Source organism: Podarcis muralis, chromosome 2 (assembly GCF_964188315.1).
Source record: "Podarcis muralis chromosome 2, rPodMur119.hap1.1, whole genome shotgun sequence".
Classification (NCBI taxonomy): Eukaryota; Metazoa; Chordata; class Lepidosauria; order Squamata; family Lacertidae; genus Podarcis; species Podarcis muralis.
In genome coordinates, this window is record NC_135656.1 from 126,702,733 (window position 1) to 126,724,257 (window position 21,525).

Here is a 21,525-nt window from a genome sequence, read left to right on the forward strand (position 1 = left end):
TGCGAGAGAGTCACCCACCAGGCCAACCAGGCCTCTGGGAAGGGCACTTCTTCTTGGCCCCAACCATTTTTTCTCAGGGAGCGGCCTCCCTGGATGGGCCTCCCTTGAACTACAACTCCCATCATCACCCAGGTGGCCAGCCAGGCAGGGGCTGGTGATAGCTGCCCTCCCCAAAATGGCGGGAGGGTGCCAGGCTGGGGGGCATCTCCCAGCACCCCGTCTCCCTCTCTCCATTTTATCACCCAACAGGGGCAGACCAGGTGCATAGATTCCAGAGATACGCAAGGTGCCTATCCCTAACTCTGCCCTTTGGAACTCCCTGCCTCTTGAAATCCAACAGGCACCTTCATGGGACTCTATGCAGAGCCTGCTGAAAACATTTTTGTTCAGACAAGCCTGCAGAGGTGCTCAGAAAGTAGAGGTTATTTTAACCTGTTTTAGTACTTATTCTAACTTTTGTAGGGTTGTGATTTCCCCCAAATTTTGCTTGTTTTCTCTTTCTGTAAATGGCTGAGATTTTTTCCAGTCAAGTGGTGTGTAAATTTCTTTAAATTTTGTGTTTTTTATATTGTATGTTTATGTTGTGAACCACCCTGATATCTACAGATGGAGGGTATAATAATAATAATAATAATAATAATAATAATAATAATAATCAGGAGTTGGGCTTCAAATGTCTCCAAGGAACCTCCACCAAGCTCCATAAATATGGGGGAGGGTCCACTCTGCCATCTCTCCCCCACCAGCAATGCCCCTTTTACCTAACAGAGAGCCCTTTAAAAAAAAAACAACTAAGCAAAGTGAATTTTACACGCTGTCAGCTTGTCAGATTTTGCTGGAAAATGAAAATCAGCTCTTTTTTTGAGGGGGGAGGCAACTGAGACAGTTCCCTTCCAACTTGACAATGCGATGATTCTCTGATTCTACAATCTTTGCATACGGCTTGGGTTCTAATAAGGCTCCTAACAAGAGTTTTGCCGGAACGCTGAAACGTAAAACAGGCAGTTGGAAACAGTCGCGGAAATGCTTAAAATCGACAGTGAGCGGAAATATGAAAAGAGGTGTCTGGCTGGGCTTGCCTGAATGAAAACGTTGGCAGCAGGCGCTGGAGAAAGTCGCTTCTTTGCTTCCTGGCCCTGAGAGCCACCAGCCTCGCCTCCCTTCTCCAAGCTGCCTAAGCCAGTGGGCACCTTCTCCTCATGTGGCAAGGAGTTCCACCAGTGAACAGGAAGAAATGTTGCCTTTTCTCCCTCTGAACTTCACCCCAGCGGCTTTTTTGGGGCAGCTGCCCTCGCACTCGCCTCCGCATGCTCCCCGCTCCTAATTTCCATCCCTTCGTTTTCAGGCGCAGCCTTGGCCCACCTGCCCAAAGGCGGCTGCAACAGGGAAAGGCACGTCCCTGCAGCTTCGAGCAGCAGGCAGAGAGAGCCAGGCCCTCCTGAGACAAACACCTGGGGGGGGGGCAGCAGGTTGGCAACACAATCTTGCCCCCAGCGGGCAAAGCAATGCCAGAGATGGCCCAAGCAACCACCACCATTCTTATTTATTCAATTTATATCCTTGCCTTCATCCCATCTCCACAGGCAGGTGAAAATCACCCAGCGTCACCCCCCCCAGCCCAGCCCAGTCCTCCACACCCCCTAGCCAGAAACTCAGGCGCCCTCCTCGGCTGACCCTGTGTGATTGCAGTCCGCAGTGCAGCAAGTGGGTTTCAGAATTGCCCCACGGAAGGGGGCAGGAGGAGGGTCCACAACCTCCCAAGCAGTGTTAGAAATTAGCCAGGCGCGTTTGGCGACTGGCACGGGTCCAATTCTGGCCACGTAGCGATCTCAGGATGCCAGGTGGCGACAGGGAAAAACAGAATGTCTCTTAGAGAAGGAGCTGAAATGTTTTTCTCGAAGCTTAAATTTATTCTGAATTATTATTTCTGATATTTAGAGGTGTGCCAGCCACTTTGAGATTTGTTTGTTAAAATATAAAGCAGTATAGAAATGATGTTATTCGTAATTATGATATCATTGCTAACAACCACAACGAAAAAAGGCGCCTAGACGTTCAATTGTAGCAACCATAGTCCAGGTTTCAGGTGCCATTTGGCAATGAGATTATATATATCTGAGATTCTAACCCCCCTCCATGAATTGGCCTGAAGAGTTGCCCGGCTGGTGCTTGTGGCTGCCCCCCCAAGCCCCCCCCCCCACGTGGCCAAAGGGGAAATCTCTCTTGCGCTCTCTCTTTCTTTGCCATTCTTTCTCCACCTACTAGAAGGCCAATTCAGGATGGAGAAGCCTGTAAGGCGCCACCAGCTTTTGGGTGGGTGGGTGGGTGGGGGACACATAGAAGGAGGGAGGGGGCTAGGGACCTGGGTGCGAGTGGCGCTGCCTGCCCCCCCTTGCCCCCCAAGTCCAACAAGAAAGAGCCACAGGCCAGGAAATGGTGGCAGAGAGGGGAACAGCCCCCCCCCCCCCGCAACGTAAAAATGCCAAGCTCCCACACACATTGCTTTTGAGAAAAGGACTGGCTGGCAATATGCAAATGGCATGCAAATGCGAATCTGCTCCCAGCTCGAGGTGCCAATCAGATCTGGAGGCATGCAGATCCCTTCTCCACAAGCTCATTAAATCATCTTCAGGGATGCTTGCCAAAAAATCTTCCCCCCCCCTCCCAGACACACATCAAGAGGGGAACATGTGGCTTCGGCCCAGGAAAAGCGAAGTTTTATGGGAACCCCTCCAAGGAAGGAAGCGCCCTACTTCTGCTGGTCACATGAGGCAGAGCCCCCCACAAGGTCACCTGGACACCCCCCCCCTTACAGGACAGGGGTGCGGATCCTGCCAAAGCACACTGTTAACCCTTCAGCTGCCTGCCAGCCACCACAGAGATGTCCCAGACCTCATCTCTGTCCTGGAGACCCCCACTCCCCCTTTCCATCCTCTTTCTGTTGCTATGCAAATGATATGCAAACGGGCAGCGGCAGAAGCCACTGGGCAGCAGCATCTTGTTGGGGGAAGCAGGAAGGAGTTGCACCACTGTAGACACAACCAGAACGCTCCCCCCCCCCCCACCGGAAAGAAAGGCCCTGGGTGGTCTCCCAAGGAGAAAACTGGGGGTGGAAGAGAAGTGGCCACCCTCCTCTCGCCAAGTCATTCCTGGGGGGTTGGGACCTGCACCCCCAAACAACTGTGCTATGGGTCAACCACAGAGTGACAGGACGGGGGGGGGGGCAGCCCCAGTTCCTGGAAGTGGCAGCAGAGCCGCTAGGGCAGCCCAGGACACGCCAGCAAGGGAGGGGGCTTGGGCTGCCCCCTTCCTCCTCAGGCCACCCGATGGGAAGGTGGGGGTGTGGAGAAGCCGGACCTTCCTGTCTTGGGGGGGAGAAGGAGGTCTTGGCGGGTGTGTGTGGCTGGGGGGGGGGGGGACAGCAGCTCCCTGCAGTGCAGCATCACACTCTGGGAATGTGCTTCTTGCTGAAACAGCCCCCCCACCACCCCAGCATCCCTCTGACAGGGTTGCCTAGCAACATCACGCCCCCTCTCCTGCCACAGGAAGAGAAGGGAGGCCTCCGGGTGCCAAGCGAGGGGTCCCAGAGCCCCCCCCCCCCAGAAGCCCCTTCCTCTTAAGACACAAGGACTGGGAACAGAGAGCAATACGCACGCACACACCCCGGTCACTCTCTCCCCTCTCTCCCCGTCCCCCACAGATCACTTGGTGTGGGATCCTGACACACTGCTCCCCCCGCCATGCTTTCAATGGCACAACCACAAAATATATGCATGAAAGGGTTTGCCAGGCGTACAGCAGCCCCCTCCCCACAAAATGCTGCCCCTCACCCACTTTGCCCTCCTGCCTGTGCTGGTGCTGCACTAACTCCCCCCCCCCAATGGCTGAGAGGGGGTCTGCCCCACAGGAGAGGCAGGCACAGATTGAGGCTTCTAGGCCTCTGAGCATGGGCAGAGTAGGAGTTAGGAACCTGCAGGTGTGCGGAGCAGTCTCCAGGTGTGGCAGGAGCCCCTGTTCCTTGACCACTGGTCCTGCTGGCTGCTGAGGGTCCAGCCGCGACAGGAGACAGGCTGCCACATGAGGGCCACAGGAGGGGGGGTGGCACAGCTGGCAGTGGGAGGGGGCACTCAGGAAACCCCCAGGACCCTGTTCGGACCCCCACCCCCGAGCTAGCCATCATGCAATTGGAGGGGGGCGCATTTGGTGGATGGGACCACATGGCAGTGCCAACCCTGACCCTTTGCACGGCAGGAAGTGGGATCGCCAGAGAGGGCTAGTTTTTTGGGGGGGCGAATTTGAGGGTTGAGGTGGAAGGAGATGTGAGCAGCATGGGCCGGGGGGGGGGCAAGAAGAGCTATAAGACACCCCCCTTACAGGCCTCCGTCTCAGGCAGACCCCCCCCCAGCTTAGCATCTGCGAGGAGCAGAGGGGATCCCGGGCCTCTGGTGGTGATGGCGGGGGCCTCGCTCGGCCTCCTCTCCCCACAGAGAGGTGCTGGGGGCGGGAGGAGCTGCGCTACCTGCCCCCCAACCCACGAAGGCCTTCCCGGGAAGGCCTGGGATCCAGCGCTAGGATGGCGCCTCCCTGCCCCCTCCGCCGCACATGGAGACCCAAGCGGGCCGCGGGCCAGACGGGGGTGGAGTGGGGGGGCACCTGTCCCCCCCAAGTTCCAGCCGCCCCTCACCCGCCTTGCCCGCCAGGCCCCAGGACGACCCCCAAGATACACAAAATCATCTCCAGCCTGCAGCCCCCCACCCCCACTCCGCGCGCCCTGTCAATCCTAGCCCACGCCAGCCTCGCTTCGGATTCACCGCTGCATCCCCCGAAAATGGGGCGCGGGCTGGGTGGACCTGGCCGGGGGCGGCGAGCTTCCCCTCCCTCACCCCCCCCCCCGACACACACACATCCACGCGCGCGCCCGTACCTCGGAAGGGGGCATAGGACATGGTGCCTTCAGCCTCTGCCTGCGCGCTCGCGGCTCATGGACCAGCCGGGGAGGGGGTCGGCCGGCCCGGCAGGGGAAAGGGAGCGGGAGCCGCGGGAGGGGGCTCGGCCCGGCCGGAGGAGGAGGAGGCGGCGGGCGGGGGGGGGCGCCGGGCCTGCCTGCCTGCCTCCCCCGCACTGCGCCCCCGCCCGCCCGCCTGTTGGCGGCGCCTCCCCGGCTGGTCCTGATGCGAGAGGATGTCGCCGCTGGTCCTGATGCGAGAGAGGATGCGGGCGAGGATGCAGGCGGCGGCCGCGGAGGAGGAGGATGCTGGCGCGGAGGCTGCGGCGCGCACAGGCTCCCTCTCGCCGCCGCCGCCGCTCTTCGCTCCTCCTCGCTCCTCGCCTTGCCGCCTCCTCCTCCTCCTCCTTCCTCTTCCTCCTCCTCCTCCGGCAGCCGCCTCAGCATCACAGCCCGGCCGGCCGCGCAGAGGAGCAGCAGCAGCAGCAGCGCATCTCCGCCGCGTCGCCGCAGGAGCGCTGCCCACTCTTAAAGGCGCCCGCCGGCAGCAGCTGCTGCTGCATTTGGAGGGGGGGGGGCACCGGAGCCGCTGCGGAGGACAGGAAAGGCGAGGTGGCGGGAGAGGCGGGTGTCTCACGGTGCCCCCCCCCCACGCTGGATCCACCACTCTCCCGGCATGACTCCCCCTCCATCACAGGGCACCCCCAGCTTGCAATTTTTAGGTGTGGTGGGAGAAGAAGGCAGTGTCTGATGCGGGGGTTACTACTTTCTACCTTCCCCAAGTGGCGACACCCCCATTCTTATCACCCAGGGTGCAAAGGCTCAGCACAGCCCCCCCCCCCATCTCAAGGCACATCTGGAGGGGGGTGCAGTGGCTTTGCTAGGCCCTGCTCACTCCTTCCTCCACCTCCTGACCCAGCCACACAGAACAGAGGCCTGTTGCACTGGCCCCTCCATCCCCACAGCAAGCTGGAAAAGCAGGTCCCTCATGGGCCCATTTTACAGACAGGGAGGACTGAGGCTTCTGGGGCCTCTGTGGTCATGCGCGCTCTCTTGCCAGCTGGGCCAGCCTTAGCCTACAGACAACCCTGTGGTGTAGGCCAACGCTGCAGGCGAAGCAAGACCTCCTTGCAAGAGCCATGTTTGTGATGGGGGGGGGCTATTGATTTCCTCAGTTCCCCAGAAAATCACCCTATGGGAGCCATGCAAGTGAGTAGTGGGTGGCTCATCTTATTTCACCTTCTATTGGGCGGAACGGGAGGGTTCTGGCAGAAACTATTTGATGGATAAGCAGGAGAAGATATATTAAAGTTAATTTATCTCTCACATGAGAGGTTTAGAGCCTTGGCCTTTCTGAGTTAAACTATTCCCATCCCTTTGCAGAGTAGAAACAGAAACTTGAGAGTAGGTTGCTTAGCTTTAAATGTACTTGGAGTCACGCCCTTTCCCACCTGCAAAAGTAATCAGACTGTGTAGTAAGTACAATAAAACACGTTTACTCACATGTAGGTCTTGCCAGGATTCAGCGAACAACATGGTACCAGGCAGACAGTGATGCTTGTAAGTGACGCTACAGACTCAAAGAACCGAGGCTGCCAAGCAGTTCAGGGACCTTTGGCTTTTGACTTAGAAGAAACAATACATTTTCTGCTCTCTGGGTTGTAGGAGGGTTTTCCAAATTCCTTGACCTCCACACCCTTGCTTAAATACTGGAGAACTATGTGTGTAATCTTGGCCACTCTTTCTTGCAATAAGCAAGTCATCTACGAATGCCAGTACATAGGGAAAGGACCCATTTTTGCATTTGCCGTGCAAACACGTGTCTGTGTGGCTTGTGTGTGCCCTGGCTGTGTGAACGTGTTGTACAATGTCTCATTTCATGCCCAGCAGCCTGTCTTAGACCACAGAGGCCCTTCTGAAGCCCGCCTGATGTTTACCCTGCAACTTTTGGCTACTTGTGTCTACTCCTCCTTTATCATTTCCCCTTTCTTCCATTTCTTACACATTCCCTTCTTAACTCTCAGCTCATCTGTAAGCTCCTTATGCAGCCACACCGGTTTCCTTAGCTGCCTCCCAATTTTCTTTCTCGATGGAATTGTCTGCATTTGGCCCTTCAGGATTTCACCTTTAAGGAACTCCCATCCATCTTGGACTCCCTTCTCTCTGAGTATTTCTGACCATGGGATCTCACCCAGTAGCAACTTCAGCTTCCTGGAATTGGCCTTCTTAAAGTCCAGATTCCTTGTTGATTACCCTCAGCTTTCCCTTGCCTCTGAGATGCATTTTAAATAAAAGGACACATTCTACTCATGTAAAAACACGCTGATCCCCGGACTGTCTGTGGGCCAGATTTAGAAGGTGATTGGGCTGGATCCAGCCCCCGGGCCTTAGTTTGCCTACCCATGGTTTAGCTACTCACCCTGATAGGGACCTAGTTGGTGCTATTTTTATAGAAAAAGAGGTGCCAGACCACACCATGAACAGCTCCCTTGAGAGATGCCGGAACTTAGTTTGGGTGAGTTCTGGCTGCAAAAAAGCCCTGGACCTAGTGAACTCAGACCCATTCCCATCTTGTGCCTCCAAACCACCAGCCACGTCAGTTTTGTCCCAGGCCGGCCCTGTCTGCAGGGCTACGGTTAGAATTCCTGTCTCCACTAACCCAACCAGAGCAGCGATTATTGCATTCAAACCATAAGCTTCCTTTTCCAATGCATTGATTCTACTAAATATTCCTTCTGATGTTTGTTTTGTCGGGAGACATTGGTGTCATGCAAAAGTTCCCCCAGCGAGGGAATTTTACTCTCTGTGATGTTATTTCCCTTGAACGTCTGTGGCAGGAAAGTTACAGCTAGGTAGCCGTGTTGGTCTGCCTTGGTCAAAACAAACAAACAAACAAACAAAATTCCTTCCAGTAGCACCTTAGAGACCAACTAAGTTTGTTATTGGTATGAGCTTTCGTGTGCATCTGAAGAAGTGTGTATGCACACGGAAGCTCATACCAATAATAAACTTAGTTGGTCTCTAAGGTGCTACTGGAAGGAATTTTTTGTTTTGTTTCGACTGTGGCAGGAAACTTAGACTAAAGATTAAAATCCTCCTGACTTCAGATCATTCTCATTTTTCATTTACAAGCTGATAGAGACAGAGCCTTACTGTAAGTTCCCTCTCTCTCTGTCAAGCGCCATCTGACTACTTTCAGTGAGTGGAAATAACCAGGGACGTCTTACCCATAGAGGCTAGTGGCGCGGGGAGCCTGGGTGCCAAGTTCTGGAGGGCGCCAGGGAAGAGGCGGAGGCTGGACGCAGCACCTTCCGGCATCAGCACTACAGATATGCTTAAGACGGCCCTGAAAGTAACTTATAAGTCTCACTGCCTGCCTTGTCCTCTTCACTGTTCTTCGCTGAATCCTGGCAAGACTTGAATGTGAGGAATCATATTTCCTTTTGCTTACTACTCAGTCTATCACCTGCTATTTTTGTAGGAGGGAAAGAGGGTGACTCCAAGAGTGCTGGGACACTCTGGAGAAGTATATCTAAGGCCAAGCAACCTAATCTCAAGCTTCCATTTTTACTCTGCAAAGGGATGGTCGTATTTTAACACAGAAAGGCTGAGGCTGGAGACCTGCTGATGTGTGGGTGTTATGGACTGGCACCATGGGAACCCCCAAGGGAAGAAGGCTCAGAGCCCAGGGGTTGGTGGTGGGACACTGGGAGCAGACTGGGAAGAGGAGGCGTCAGAAGCTGAAGAGGCATCAAGGTTTGGTGAGCAGGAAGGGGCAGAGGCTGGAAGTTGGAGAGGAGAGGGGCCAGGAAAGCAGATTGCAACTAAACATTAGGAAGAACTTTCTAAGAGCCACTTGAGCCACAGAAAATATGACCCCCTCGGGAATGAGCTGCCAGGGGACAAATGGATTATAGAAAAATGTAGATGTTATGGGTAAGGGGGCTTCTCCTTGCCAGATTTGAAGTTATATTGAGGCGTCCTGCCTTTGCTGGCTGCGGGAATGGATTTTGCTAAAAAATATAGATTTATTAGATCTGGAAGGTCATGATAATAGATTTGGGTGGCACATATATTTATGGTATGATAAAACGAAAGTACATAAAGGATTCCTGAACCACTTGATAAGAAAATAAATCTACAAGGTATGGGATAGGTATGAAAACTTATTAGAATGGAGAATACCATGGTGGCTCTCTCCATTGGAAGTAATTTTGGTTTAAAAAATTGAACATGAGAGGTGATTGGGCCACCTATAATGATTTGTTTAAAGAGGCAGGAGACCAACAAAAATTGATAAATTTTGAAGATATTAGAGAATTGTTACTGGATTGGTTACAGTATCACCAATTAAATGATGTTTTTAAGGTTGATTTAAAAAAAAGGTTTTGATACAATGTACAAACTACTTTTAGAATGGTACATGTTATGTACTGAAGTTCTCACCCTGGGCCAGCCGGGGGATACTGTAGATAGTTTTCACTCAGGTCCACGTCAGTTATTTTAGGCAGGAAACCCTGGGTTGTTGTTGTTACAATGTTGACAGCCGGCTGCCTATAAAAGCAGGCCGGCTGAGCTGTTTGCTGATCAGTTCTGTTCCAGCTTACAAAATAAAGAGCTGCTTTGGAGAAATCGCTGTGTCGTCTGCCATGTCTACCCACTATTCAACAGTACACAAAAAATGAAGAAGTTAAGGCAATGGTGATACATTGGACTAGAGATTTTGGGTATTATATTCAACTTTCATCTTGGGAAAAGTTATGGAAAGAAGAAATAAAGTTTACTGCATGTTGTTAATTGAAAGAAAAATATATGAAAATGACATATTGTTGGTATCTAACACCGAGTAAAATTGCTAAAATGTACAAAACAAGTTCAAAACTGTATTGGAAATGTAAAGAGAAGGAGGGTCTTTTTTACCATATGTGGTGGACATGTACATTGGTAAAGGCTTTCTGGGAAATGATATACAATGAACTAAAGAAAATGTTTAGAAATACATTTGTTAAAAAAACAGAAGCCTTTCTATTAGGAATAATAGATGAATAGCTACCAAGAGAACATAAAAGCCTCTTTATGTCTGCAGCAAGAATGCTTCTAGCCCAGGGATGGAAGGAAGGAGAAGTATGAAAAAAAGAAGAATGGCAGATGAAACTGATGGAGTATGCGGAGATGGCGAGACTGACGGGGAAGATCTGAAACCAGGAAGATCAAGTATTTTCTAAAAACTGGAGAGTGAATTTGTAAGTTATTTAAAAAACCACTTCTAAACAGTTAAAATCTTTGGCAGGCATGTAAGGACATTTGTAATGTGGATTTATTCATGGTAATTATGGTTATTTAATAGATGGATCATATTAAAGATGCAGCAGATTTAATCTTAAACATGGAACCCATGGAGGGAGCGAAGGAGGTCCGAAGGTTCAAAAGAACCTTGTACTTTAATGTTTGACATGATTATGTTAAAATGTATAAAATGATGATGATACGGAAGGAGCAAGGGGGGGGGTACCCATCCTTCCCCACCGCTCCCTGAAGGGGCCCGAGGCGATGACCTCGACAGTGCCCAGCTCTGCCTAGAACCCTCAGCCCCCACACCGTTGCACAAGCACCACACTATACCCCTGCCTTGTTAATAAAAGGCTCTCTTTCCTATCTCTATGCGGGCGAAATAAGCCCCGATCTTTTCTTATGCCTTCCTCTTGCCCTATTTCTAATGTGAGTAGACCGTATCATACTGTATCCCCATTCACTATACTGAGCCGTGCTTTAGCCAATCACAGCCATGCATTCGTCCTGCAGAAGCTAGCTCAGGGAGCCACTGCACGCCTCATTTCACTCCTGACAAGCTGCTGACGACCCCCCACTGCGAGAACAATGGATCCGAAACCAGGGACCTCATAAAACTGTCAAAATCTTGTTACATTGTATCCATTCTTGTTACATTGTATCCATTCTTGTTACATTGTATCCATTCTTGCTACAATGTATCCATTCTGTTTCCGCTCTTGATCACCAATACGGAATGGGTCGGAAAGCATTGAAACCTTTGGAAATTGATATAAAATCAACCATAACTCCGATTTCTTCGCTCTTGGTGTCATTCAACTCAGCTCCCTTTGGACTCCATGATGCTACCCCTACTTCCATAATCCCCGAAGTGGCAGGTCACGTACACAGGAACTTCTTAATCCTGTCAGATCGTTTCGCCTAACCCTTCCTCCGGGCAATATTAGGTGGCAGACGATGCATATCTCTGACCCATTGTCATGCCACCACCGGTACTCAATAAATGTTTACCTATGTATATCTCTCGCTCTGCATGTTTCCCCCTCCCTTATCTCAAATGTTAATTAATGTAACCCCACCTTCTCCTTAGTATATTCATGACGTGTGAAATATATTCATGATGTAACCCGTGAAACCCAACCTTCCCATAATGTATTCATGACGTTTCGTGCACTGTATTCTGGGACTCGGAGGGAACTTTTAAAAGTTTATGTCGCCCCATTCTCGGGGTTCAATCTCGTCTTGAACCTGTTGTGCAATAAACTTGGATCTTCGTAGTTTGCTCCTGCGGCCGGCTGAGCTCCTTTCTTCTCCGCAGGGACCCGCGGACTTAGTCCGACGAGCTGGGTGGCAGGGTAATTACGCACCCAGATTTTCCGTAACAGATGAAAAAAACTATCTATCTATCTATCATCTATCTATCTATCATCTATCTATCTAATCTCTCTCTCTCTCTCTCTCTCTCTCTCTCTCTCTCATCTATCTATCTATCTATCTATCATCTATCTCTATGATGTTATGGGCAAGCCTGCGTGCCCCCCCCCCAGCTGAAGCCCCTGCACTGGCTGCCAATCTTGCTTTTTTTTTTTTTTTTTTTTTTTGCTGCTGCTGCTGCTGCTGCATCACCCTGTGGACTCATGTTCAGCTTGTGGTCCACAAAGACCCCTAGATCATTTTGCCATGGACTGCTAGTGAGCCAGGTGTCCCCCATCCTATATTTGTGCATCTGGTTCTTCCTGCCTACATGCAGAACCTGACATTTGTCCCTGTTTAAATTCATTTTAAACTTGGGCCCAGTTCTCCAATCTGTTAAGGTCATTTTGAATCCCAATTTCCATCTTCCGTGATTGCGTGAAGAACATAAGAAGGGCCTGCTAAATCCAGCCAGCCTCCTGTTCTCACAATGACCAACCAGATGCCCATCCTGGGGAACCTGCAAGCAGGATTGGAGCTCAAGAGGAACTCTCCCCACCTCAGTTTTCAGAAACTGAGATTCAGATATGTTAGAGTGGCTACAAGCCACCAATAACCTTTTATGCAGGATAGCCAGCCCCATAGAACCACCATGCTTAATTCTAATCAATGCATGAAGGGGTTAATGCCATAGAGTAACCTGTCCCACCAGGCTTAGCTAGGCCACTTCCTCTCACTGTGGCAGGAAGGAAGTCGGTCCTATTGTTCTACCATGTGAACTCCAGTGTGTCAAGAGATGTCAGATGGCTTGGCTTTCTATAAGCCATCTTTGTACAAATAATTGAGCAACACTCACCGCTTTCACTGCCTGTGTTTTCTTGCTGCTGTATGGAAAGACACATGAATCTGACCTTTGAAGAGCTTGTAAGTAAACCATTTTAAACTTTCCAAACATCTGGCCTCTTTCTGTGCTAAGGGAAGAGTGCAACTTTGGAAGCAACTTGGAAGGGCATATTTTAAAAGTCTAAGTCTATATTTCCACACTTTGCTGCGTCTTTTCTGATTTTTAATAATGACTGATGTTTTATTATATTTATAATCTTTGTTGGATGCTGCCCAGAGTGGGCAGGGTATAAATAATAAATTATTATTATTATAAATAATAAATTATTATTATTAACCCTAAGGTATCTGAAGAAGTGTGCATGCACATGAAAGCTTATACCAAGGAAAAACTTAGTTGGTCTCTAAGGTGCTAGTGGACAATTTTTAATAATAATAATAATAATAATAATAATAATAATAATAATAATAATAATAATAATATCTGCTGGAGCTCTCTCACCAAAGAGTGGCTCTGCCCCAAACCTGGATCTAGCCATCCAGGAATACTTTTTCAATATATACCTCAACTTTTCCTTTTAACCAAATATTCCATCCAAACAACATTATCTGACTCAGTCTGGACCCGGACGGGGGATCCAGGTGGGCTCCATGATGGCATAAGGAGGGATAGGGATATAACGTTTGTGTGGAATAGAGCAAAATGAGATGGTGGGATAGAAAGGTGAGGAAATGAAGAAATACACAGGCCCTGAGAAAGCCGCCAAGGGACGGTGGTTGAGAAAGGCAGCCCAAGGCATTTCGCCTCTGGAGTTGGAGTGAGCAACCTGGGCTCAGAACGTCCAGCTGCCAGGTGCTGACATCTCCCAGGTGCTCACAAACATCCCACGAAGCTGAATGCCGGAAGAGTCAGGGCAGAGGAAAGAAAGCCTGTCTTCAGGCAGTGCAAAGTTAAACTATGGAATTCCCTCCTGAGGGGCAGGGATGACCCTTTTCATGGAGGAGAAAGGGCTATCCCTTGGAATATCTGGGAGACCAGGACTCTGGACAGGATGGGCTCACGTAACCCAGATGGGCTACCTTACTAGCCAGTTTAATTCAATTACTGATTTGTTTTTATTCGTGTTCCATGATGCCTTTTGTGTTCTCATTTTGTATTTTTATATTGCAAACTGCCCTGTATAAACGCCACCTCCATCTCTCAGAGAAATTTTACACATCACTTGGGAAGACAGGTGAACTAATATCAGTGTCCTGGAAGAAGCAAAGATCACCAGTGTTGAAGCAATGATTCTTCAACATCAACTTCGTTGGACTGGCCGTGTTGTGTGGATGCCTGATGATCGTCTTCCAAAGCAACTACTCTATTTCAAACTTAAAAATGGGAAGAGTAATGCTGGTGGTCAACAAAAGAGGTTTAAAGACTGTCTCAAGGCAAATCCTAAAAAATGTAGTATAAACACCAACAATTGGGAAACACTTTCCTGCGAGCGCTCCAGTTGGAGAACAGCCTTTGCCAAAGGTGTCCTGGGCTTTGAAGACACTCAAACTCGGGACGCAAGGGAGAAACGTGCTAAGAGGAAGGCATGCTTGGCAAATCCACCCCGTGATCAGCTCCTGCCCAGAAACCAATGTCCCCACTGTGGAAGGACGTATGGATCCAGAATTGGCCTCCACAGTCACTTACGGACTCATGGTTTTAACAATGGTTTTATGTTTATGGAAGATAATCTTACTCGGCTATGAGGGATCGCCAAAGAAGAAGATCTCCAGATGAAGGAACATATGCAAATTCAAGTAATAATAATTGTGGTGGTTGTTGTAGGCATCCATCTGTCTTGGGAGACAATATTCCCCCCCCCCCCCAAAAAAAAAATCAGCCATGAAAGGAAGCCCACATACTGCAAAGGTGCCAAGAGGCCTGGGCTGTTAAAAGCAGGCCAGGAGAGCAGCTGAGCAGATCTGCCGAGACCCATTTCCCTTAGAAGTCAGGAGACCAAAAATGTTGCCACTGTCCTGGCAGGTAGATGAGTTCCCAGGTACACCCAGCCAGGTCCCATCTGACCCTGCCAGGTAGCAGCTCCACGAAGAAGACTCTTGGGGGATAACCAGCGTCATTAACTCCAATTAATGCCTGAAGGGGTTAATGCCATAGAGTAAACTGTCCTGCCAGGCTTAGCTAGGCCACTCTCCCTCACCTTGGGAGGAAGGACGCTGCTTTTCCCATTCCCCGAAGGAGGGCTTAGGTCGTGTGGCTTAAGCAAGCCACCTTGGTGTTTCTATACAAATCGTTTAGAAACATTTACCTTTGGGAACCTACATTACACTGCCTGCGTTTTTAACTTCCCTAACATGCCGTCTCTTTCCATGCCAAGGGAAGTGGGGAACTTCGGAAGCAACTTAGAAGGGCGTATTTTAAAGGTCTAACAGTCTATATTTCCATCATTCTTTTTTGCATCTTTTGCATTGTTATTATTAGAGTTTATATACCGTCGTTCGGTCCCAGCACCTGCCAACCTAGCAGTTCGAAAGCACCCCCGGGTGCAAGTAGATAAATAGGGACCGCTTACTGGCGGGAAGGTTAACGGCGTTTCCGTGTGCTGCGCTGGCTCGCCAGATGCAGCTTTGTCACGCTGGCCACGTGACCCGGAAGTGTCTCCGGACAGCGCTGGCCCCCGGCCTCTTGAGTGAGATGGGCGCACAACCCCAGAGTCTGTCAAGACTGGCCCGTACCTTTATACCGCCCTATAGGCGGGGTTTTAAGGTGGTTCACAGAAAAGATCACAACAGATATAATCAGAATAAAAATAACAACCCAATAATATAGGATTTTAAATCTGGCATCCTCACCAAGGAGTACTTGCCCAAACTAGGATCTTGGCATCCAGGAATGACTCTTTAATACCTATTTTTATTTTAAAACTAAAACCAAAAAAACAAAAACTATGAGATGCTCCCTTCTACAGAGGAAACTGTGGGAGACCTGCCCCCCTGCAAGCCACCCCGGATGACCAGAGAGGCAGAGTGGGCAACAGCCCATGGGCCCCACACCTGTGGCTTAGGGCCCTCGTATTTACGGGACCGCCTCTCCTGGTCTGCCCCGCAGAGGACCTTAAGGTCCATGAATAACCATGGTTTAGAGGTCTCGGGCCCTAAGGAAGTCAGACTATCCTCCCCCAGCGCCAGGGCCTTCTCAGTGGTGGCTCCCACCTGGCGGAATGCTCTGTCCCATGAGACTAGGGCCCTGCAGGATTTAACCTCCTTCTGCAGGGCCTGTAAGACAGAGCTATTCCGCCTGACTTTCAATTTGAACTTAGCCTGATCTTTTATTCCCCTTCCCTTCCCCGTTTTATGAAGATTACCTGCTCTGGGATCCCACAGCTAATTCTCCCCTGGTCTCCTCGCTGGCCCAAATAGGACTAATTCAGCCAGCTAGCCCTGGGGATCATCTAATGTTTAGTGGATGGATTTTTCCCTAAATTGATTTTAGAATTTAGAATTTATTGTTATTCATGCTTTTATACTGTATTTTATGCTGTTTTTGGTTGTATCACAATTAAGTGTTTTAAATTTGTTGTTAGCCACCCTGAACCCAGTTTTCTGAACCGGGAAGGGTGGGGTATAAATAACAATTTATTAATGTTATTATTATTTTAGGGGCACCGTGGAAATGAATAAAAATAATATTGATTTGATCTTGAAAGAAAATGACAGTCAAGTATTAGGAGATAATTGGCAAGGCGGGGTGAGAGATTTCAACTGTCTAGGGGCCCCCACAGTATTTAATCCAACACTGCCTGCAAGGAGCAGAGGCCCCCCTCCCTGCAAAGCTGGGTCCCCCCCCCAAAAAAAACTCGAATGTAAAAGGATGAAGAAGTAAAAGCAGTGATGATACAGTGAGCAAAGGATGTGGGTTATAACTTACCAATTAATTTACGGCTGACGTTGTGGAAAGAGGATTTAAAATTTATGGCTTGTTGTGCATTGAAGGAAAACTACATGAAAATTATGTACCGTTGGTATTTGACTCCAGTAAAGTTGGCAAAAATGTTCAAAAAGACATCTCACTTATGCGGGAAATGTAAGGATAAGGAGGGTACCTTTTACCATATGTGGTGGTCATGTAAGGTAGTAAAGGTGAAATATACTCGGAGTCGAGTGTGAATTTCATGCTCTTTATTTATCTCATAGTAGCAATGAATTAAACTTTTCCCCAAATGTCTAGCTGTATATACATTATTTACACAATGGGCCCCGCGTGATTGGCTAATTCGGGGCTGTTCCTGTAGTCCAATCAGGTTGCGGATTCACCTCCTCCAGAAGCCTGATTGGCTGCTCCTGCAGGCCGATCAGGTCACTGATTCACTTCCACCTGGATCTGGATTGGGTGGCTCCTGCGGACCAATCAGACTGCTGCATTCTGGATCCTATTGATCTAGGATTCAGCTCAGTACAGAACACCAGGGCTTCTGGGAAATGATATATAATGAATTGGGAAAACAAACCCCAGAAGCCTTCTTACTAGGTTTAACAGAAGAAGAAATACCAAGAGACCTAAAAAGACTGTTTCTGTATGCGACAACAGCTGCGAGAATGTTGTCAGCCCAGATGTGGAAGGAAGAGAAGGTCCCAACAAAAGAGTGGATTACCAAAACAATGGACGATGCTGAATGCTAAAGATGACCCGGAAGATCAGGCACCAAGATGACAAAAAAAGTAATCAAGAATGAGAAAAAAATTGCAGAAGACCTTAGAAACCACTGCAGTTACTTAGAAACATTAGCAGGATTGATTTAACATTTATGAAGAAAAAGGAACCAAAGTAGTAAATAAGGAGGTGAAATAGAATGGATAAATATGCAAGAAAAGAGGGTAAAATATGAAACCAGGGCGGACGGGGGAAGTCCGAGGGGTTTGTATAACCCCAGTACTGTATATATGAAAAATGTTTGGAGTGTATGGAAATAATGTTAATATAAAAAAGGGGGGAGTAAAATTAAAAAGCTCGAATGGCCACTGAAGAAAAGGAGAATTGGGGGAAGCTTTCCTTACAGTGGAGGAATGAATGCAAGAGGATGGATGGGGTGCTGGGATGGGGTGTCCTCTTTCAATCCTGTGCCCCCCCATCCAAGGGTCCCCTGGCAAGAGGAAGGGAGAAGGGGGGGGGCAATGTGTCCTGAGTTCTCACATCTCCAGTGAAAGTATCCAAGATATGGAATAGCATAACATCAAACATTGAGAACTTCCCTAGACAGGGCTGCCTTCAGATGTCTTCTTAAAGTTGTACAGTGGTACCTTGGTGCTCAAACTTCATCCGTTCCGGAAGTCCGTTCCAAAACCAAAGCCTTTCAAATCCAAGGCGCACTTTCCCATAGAAAGGAATGCAAAATGGATTAATCTATTCCAGACTTTTTAAAACAACCCCTAAAACATCGATCTAACATGAATTTTACTATCTAACGAGATCGTTGATCCATAAAATGAAAGTACCGTATTTTTCGTCCCATAGGACGCTCCGTCCCATAGGACGCACCTAGTTTTTTGGGGGGGAAATAAAGGGAATTTCCCCCCCCTTTATTTCCCCCCCAAAAGCAGGTTGGGGAAACCGAACCAGGTTGAGGAACAGCGGGATGGCGGCGCTGCGCCTCCCTGCTGTCCCCCGAGCTTGTGGGGCTGGCCGATGTCTGCCCGGCGCGAGGGCCGCCCTGCTTCAGGGTGCTGGCGAGGGGCGCCCGGGCGGCAGGCTGCTATCCGCAGTGTGGGGAGCCCTGCGGGGAACTCCTGCAGGGCTCCCCACGCTGCGGATGTCTGTCCGGCGGGCGGGGCGCTCTGCTTGAGGGCGCACCGCCCGCCGGGCGGCAGGCTGCTATCCGCTGCCTAGGCTGCGGATGTGTTCCCGAAGCGCCGGGCGCTCTGCTTTCAGGGCGCCCGATGCTCCGGGAAGCAGGCTGCTATCCGCAGCCTAGACAGCCCTGCGGGACCTCCCGCAGGGCTGCCTAGGCTGCGGATGTCTTCCTGAAGCCTGGAGAGCGAGAGGGGTCGTGCGCACCGACCCCTCTTGCTCTCCAAGCTTCAGCGAAAGCCTGCATTCGCCCCATAGGATGCACCCAGATTTCCCCTTCATTTTTGGAGGGGGAAAAGTGCGTCCTATAGGGCGAAAAATACGGTAATATTCAATGCAAAAAGGTTAAGGTAAAGGGACCGCTGACCATTAGGTCCAGTCGTGGCTGACTCTGGGGTTGTGGCACTTATGTCACTTTATTGGCCGAGGGAGCTGGCATATAACGGGGATTCGAACCGCCGACCTTCTGATCGGCAAGTCCTAGGCTCTGTGGTGTAACCCACAGTGCCACCCGCGTCTCAATAATCAATGTACTGTACCATAAAATAAATAAGACAGTATTTTAGATGATAAAAATTAAAATTATTTTTTCTTCTTACCTGCACTGATGATACTAATTGTTTGGATGGGGGGCTTTTATCCATTTCTGCAGTCACACAATCAAACCCAGTAGCTAAACTGGGTTGCACACTGTCACAAAAACAAATTAACCGGAAAAGCCTCAAAAACAAAAATGCAAAATCAATAGCAAAAACAAGAGCACCAAATACAATGGTACCATGGTTCTCGAACCTAATCCGTTCTGGAAGTCCGTTTGACTTCAGAAATGTTTGAAAACATAGGTGCAGCTTCTGATTGGTGCAGGCGCCCTGGAAACAATAGCCGACAGCCGCATCGGACGTTCAGCTTCCAAAAAACGTTCAAAAATTGGAATACTTACTTCTGGGTTTTCAGTGTTTGGGAACCAAGGCGTTTGAGAACTGTAGTTAATTTATCTCCTTGACATCTGATTATTATTATTTTTCCCTGATGGGGTACCAAGAACCTGCAAGGAGTCCTTATGTAGGTTCTCTAAGAGAAAATAACAGAGGTCAACTAGAGAATATTGAAAAGCAAAGCAGCTAGTAAGCCTGATCTTTATTAAACTGTTGCAACAGGGTCCCCCATTCCCCTTATATAGACTTTTGAAGTTGCCCACCCTATAGCCAGAGACCCCCCTCCAAAAAAAATCAAACATAGATTACAGAAGGAGGCTTTACCTGGGCAGCCTGGCCATTCTTTTGTGATGGTTAATACTTTAGTTCCTGAATCCAGGCCACAGGCTCACTCTGTTCATACACAAATGTGCCCTAAAGACAGGATTTGTAAGCGAAAAAGAATATTTGAGGTTACAGGAAGAGTAAAAATGGTTTCAGGATTGCTCCCCTGTACTATTTCAGACACGTGGTTTATATACTTATGTGTTTGCCTTGTAAATTTATGAACATTTATTGCTTATATATAAGACCTTAGAATTCCTATAACACCCTATTCCAATATATGAAATAACATAACATCAAACCAGAGCCGGATTTAGGTTTGATGAGGCCCTAAGCTCCCGAAGGTCGTGGGGCCCTTTATATGTCCAGCTGTCCTTTGTCGATGGGATGCAGGTGGCGCTGTGGGTTAAACCACAGAGCCTAGGACTTGCCGATCAGAAGGTTGGCGGTTCAAATCCCTGCGACGGGGTGAGTTCCTGTTGCTCAGTCCCTACTCCTGCCAACCTAGCAGTTCGAAAGCACATCAAAGTGCAAGTAGATAATTAGGTACTGCTCTGGCGGGAAGGTAAACGGCGTTTCCATGCGCTGCTCTGGTTCGCCAGAAGCGGCTTAGTCATGCTGGCCACATGACCCGGAAGCTGTACGTCGGCTCCCTCGGCCAGTAAAGCGAGATGAGCGCCGCAACCCCAGAGTCGGCCACGACTGGACCTAACGGTTGTTGCAGGAAAAATCCGAGGGCTCCCTTGGACAAAACAAAGACACCAACCAGGATAACTTGGAGCAAAACAGCAGCCTGTAGGCTTGGCCTTTATTGAACTGATGCATCAGGGTGTTCCCCTCACTTGCAGGAGAGAGGAAAGACCCAGAAAAATAGTGTGCTAGGTCTTATAAAAACTTTTGAAATTCCCACCCTGTAGGTCAAGCCCACCCCCAGAAACATTATGCATACATTACAGAAAGGAGGGGTTGAGGGAGGAGTTGGTGGTAACCTGAGTGTCTTGTCACCTGGCTGGTTCCTCCTTTCCCCCCTCCCCATGAGTCACTTCCAGGAGACAAAGGGGAGTTTGCAGTTTCCTGCCCCCTGAGGGAAGATCTGATCATTGTCCTTTGTTTCAGTCCATGCTGAATCCACTCCCATATGCAAGTTCTTTGTGATCTTGATTGTCTTCTGTCTGGGATCATCTGGGCAGGGCTCCTGCAGATGTGCTGGGATGTGCTGAGATGGTGGAGGGATTATGGCTGACCAGGAATAAGTCACCCCCCTTTGTTAGTTCTTGTCATATGGAGTAAAATAAAAAATGGAACAGTGCAAATCCGATGTATGGTTGATTTTCTATGAATTTATAACAGAAATGTGGCGTATGTAGTGTGTGAGTGTGTGTGTGTGTGTGAAGTTTGTACAAGCAGAATGATTGGGGTGGGGGGGTTCCTGCTACACGGTCAGGGGTCTCTTTACCTTTACCTAAGCTCCTGAAGGTTGTGGGGCCCTTGATATATCCAGCTGTCCTTTGTCAACAACAAATTGTCACCGTTTTGTGTTGAATATATGCTATATGCTAATTTATGGAGGTATCTTATAAGAGGTATCTTAAAGCCATTTGCACATAACAAAATAGGAGCTGACGCAGCACAAAACACTGTTGCTGTATGAAGTTTTTATATTATTTGTTTTTTATCTTATATTTTGGAAATGTGCCTCGTTTTCCCCCCTTTGGTCTTTTAGGGGGCCCATGAGAGTGGGGCCCTAAGCTATAAGTATTTATCTCTTTGACCTCGAATTATTATGAAAAATGAGCCCCCTCTGCCCCCCCATTCCAGAGCAGAACCGTAATAATGTTTTTTTGTGGGGGGGGGGCAGCCGCATTTGGGGCGACGCTGGAAGATCTCCCAGGCCGGCCGCGCAAGAGACAGGGCAAAGGGAGGACCGGACTGGG

At 49.2% G+C, this 21,525-nt stretch overlaps 1 protein-coding gene across 1 annotated transcript in view; it reads right to left on the bottom strand.

Annotated features, from left to right (window-relative positions):
* Window positions 1–5,078, bottom strand: part of SYNGAP1 (synaptic Ras GTPase activating protein 1) — a 55,883-nt gene extending 50,805 nt beyond the window's left edge. Inside the window, 1 exon segment of the mRNA XM_028720708.2 lies at window positions 4,925–5,078. Coding sequence (XP_028576541.2) covers window positions 4,925–4,946 — 22 coding nt within the window. The 5' untranslated portion in view covers window positions 4,947–5,078.
* Window positions 5,079–21,525: the final 16,447 nt, after the last annotated feature.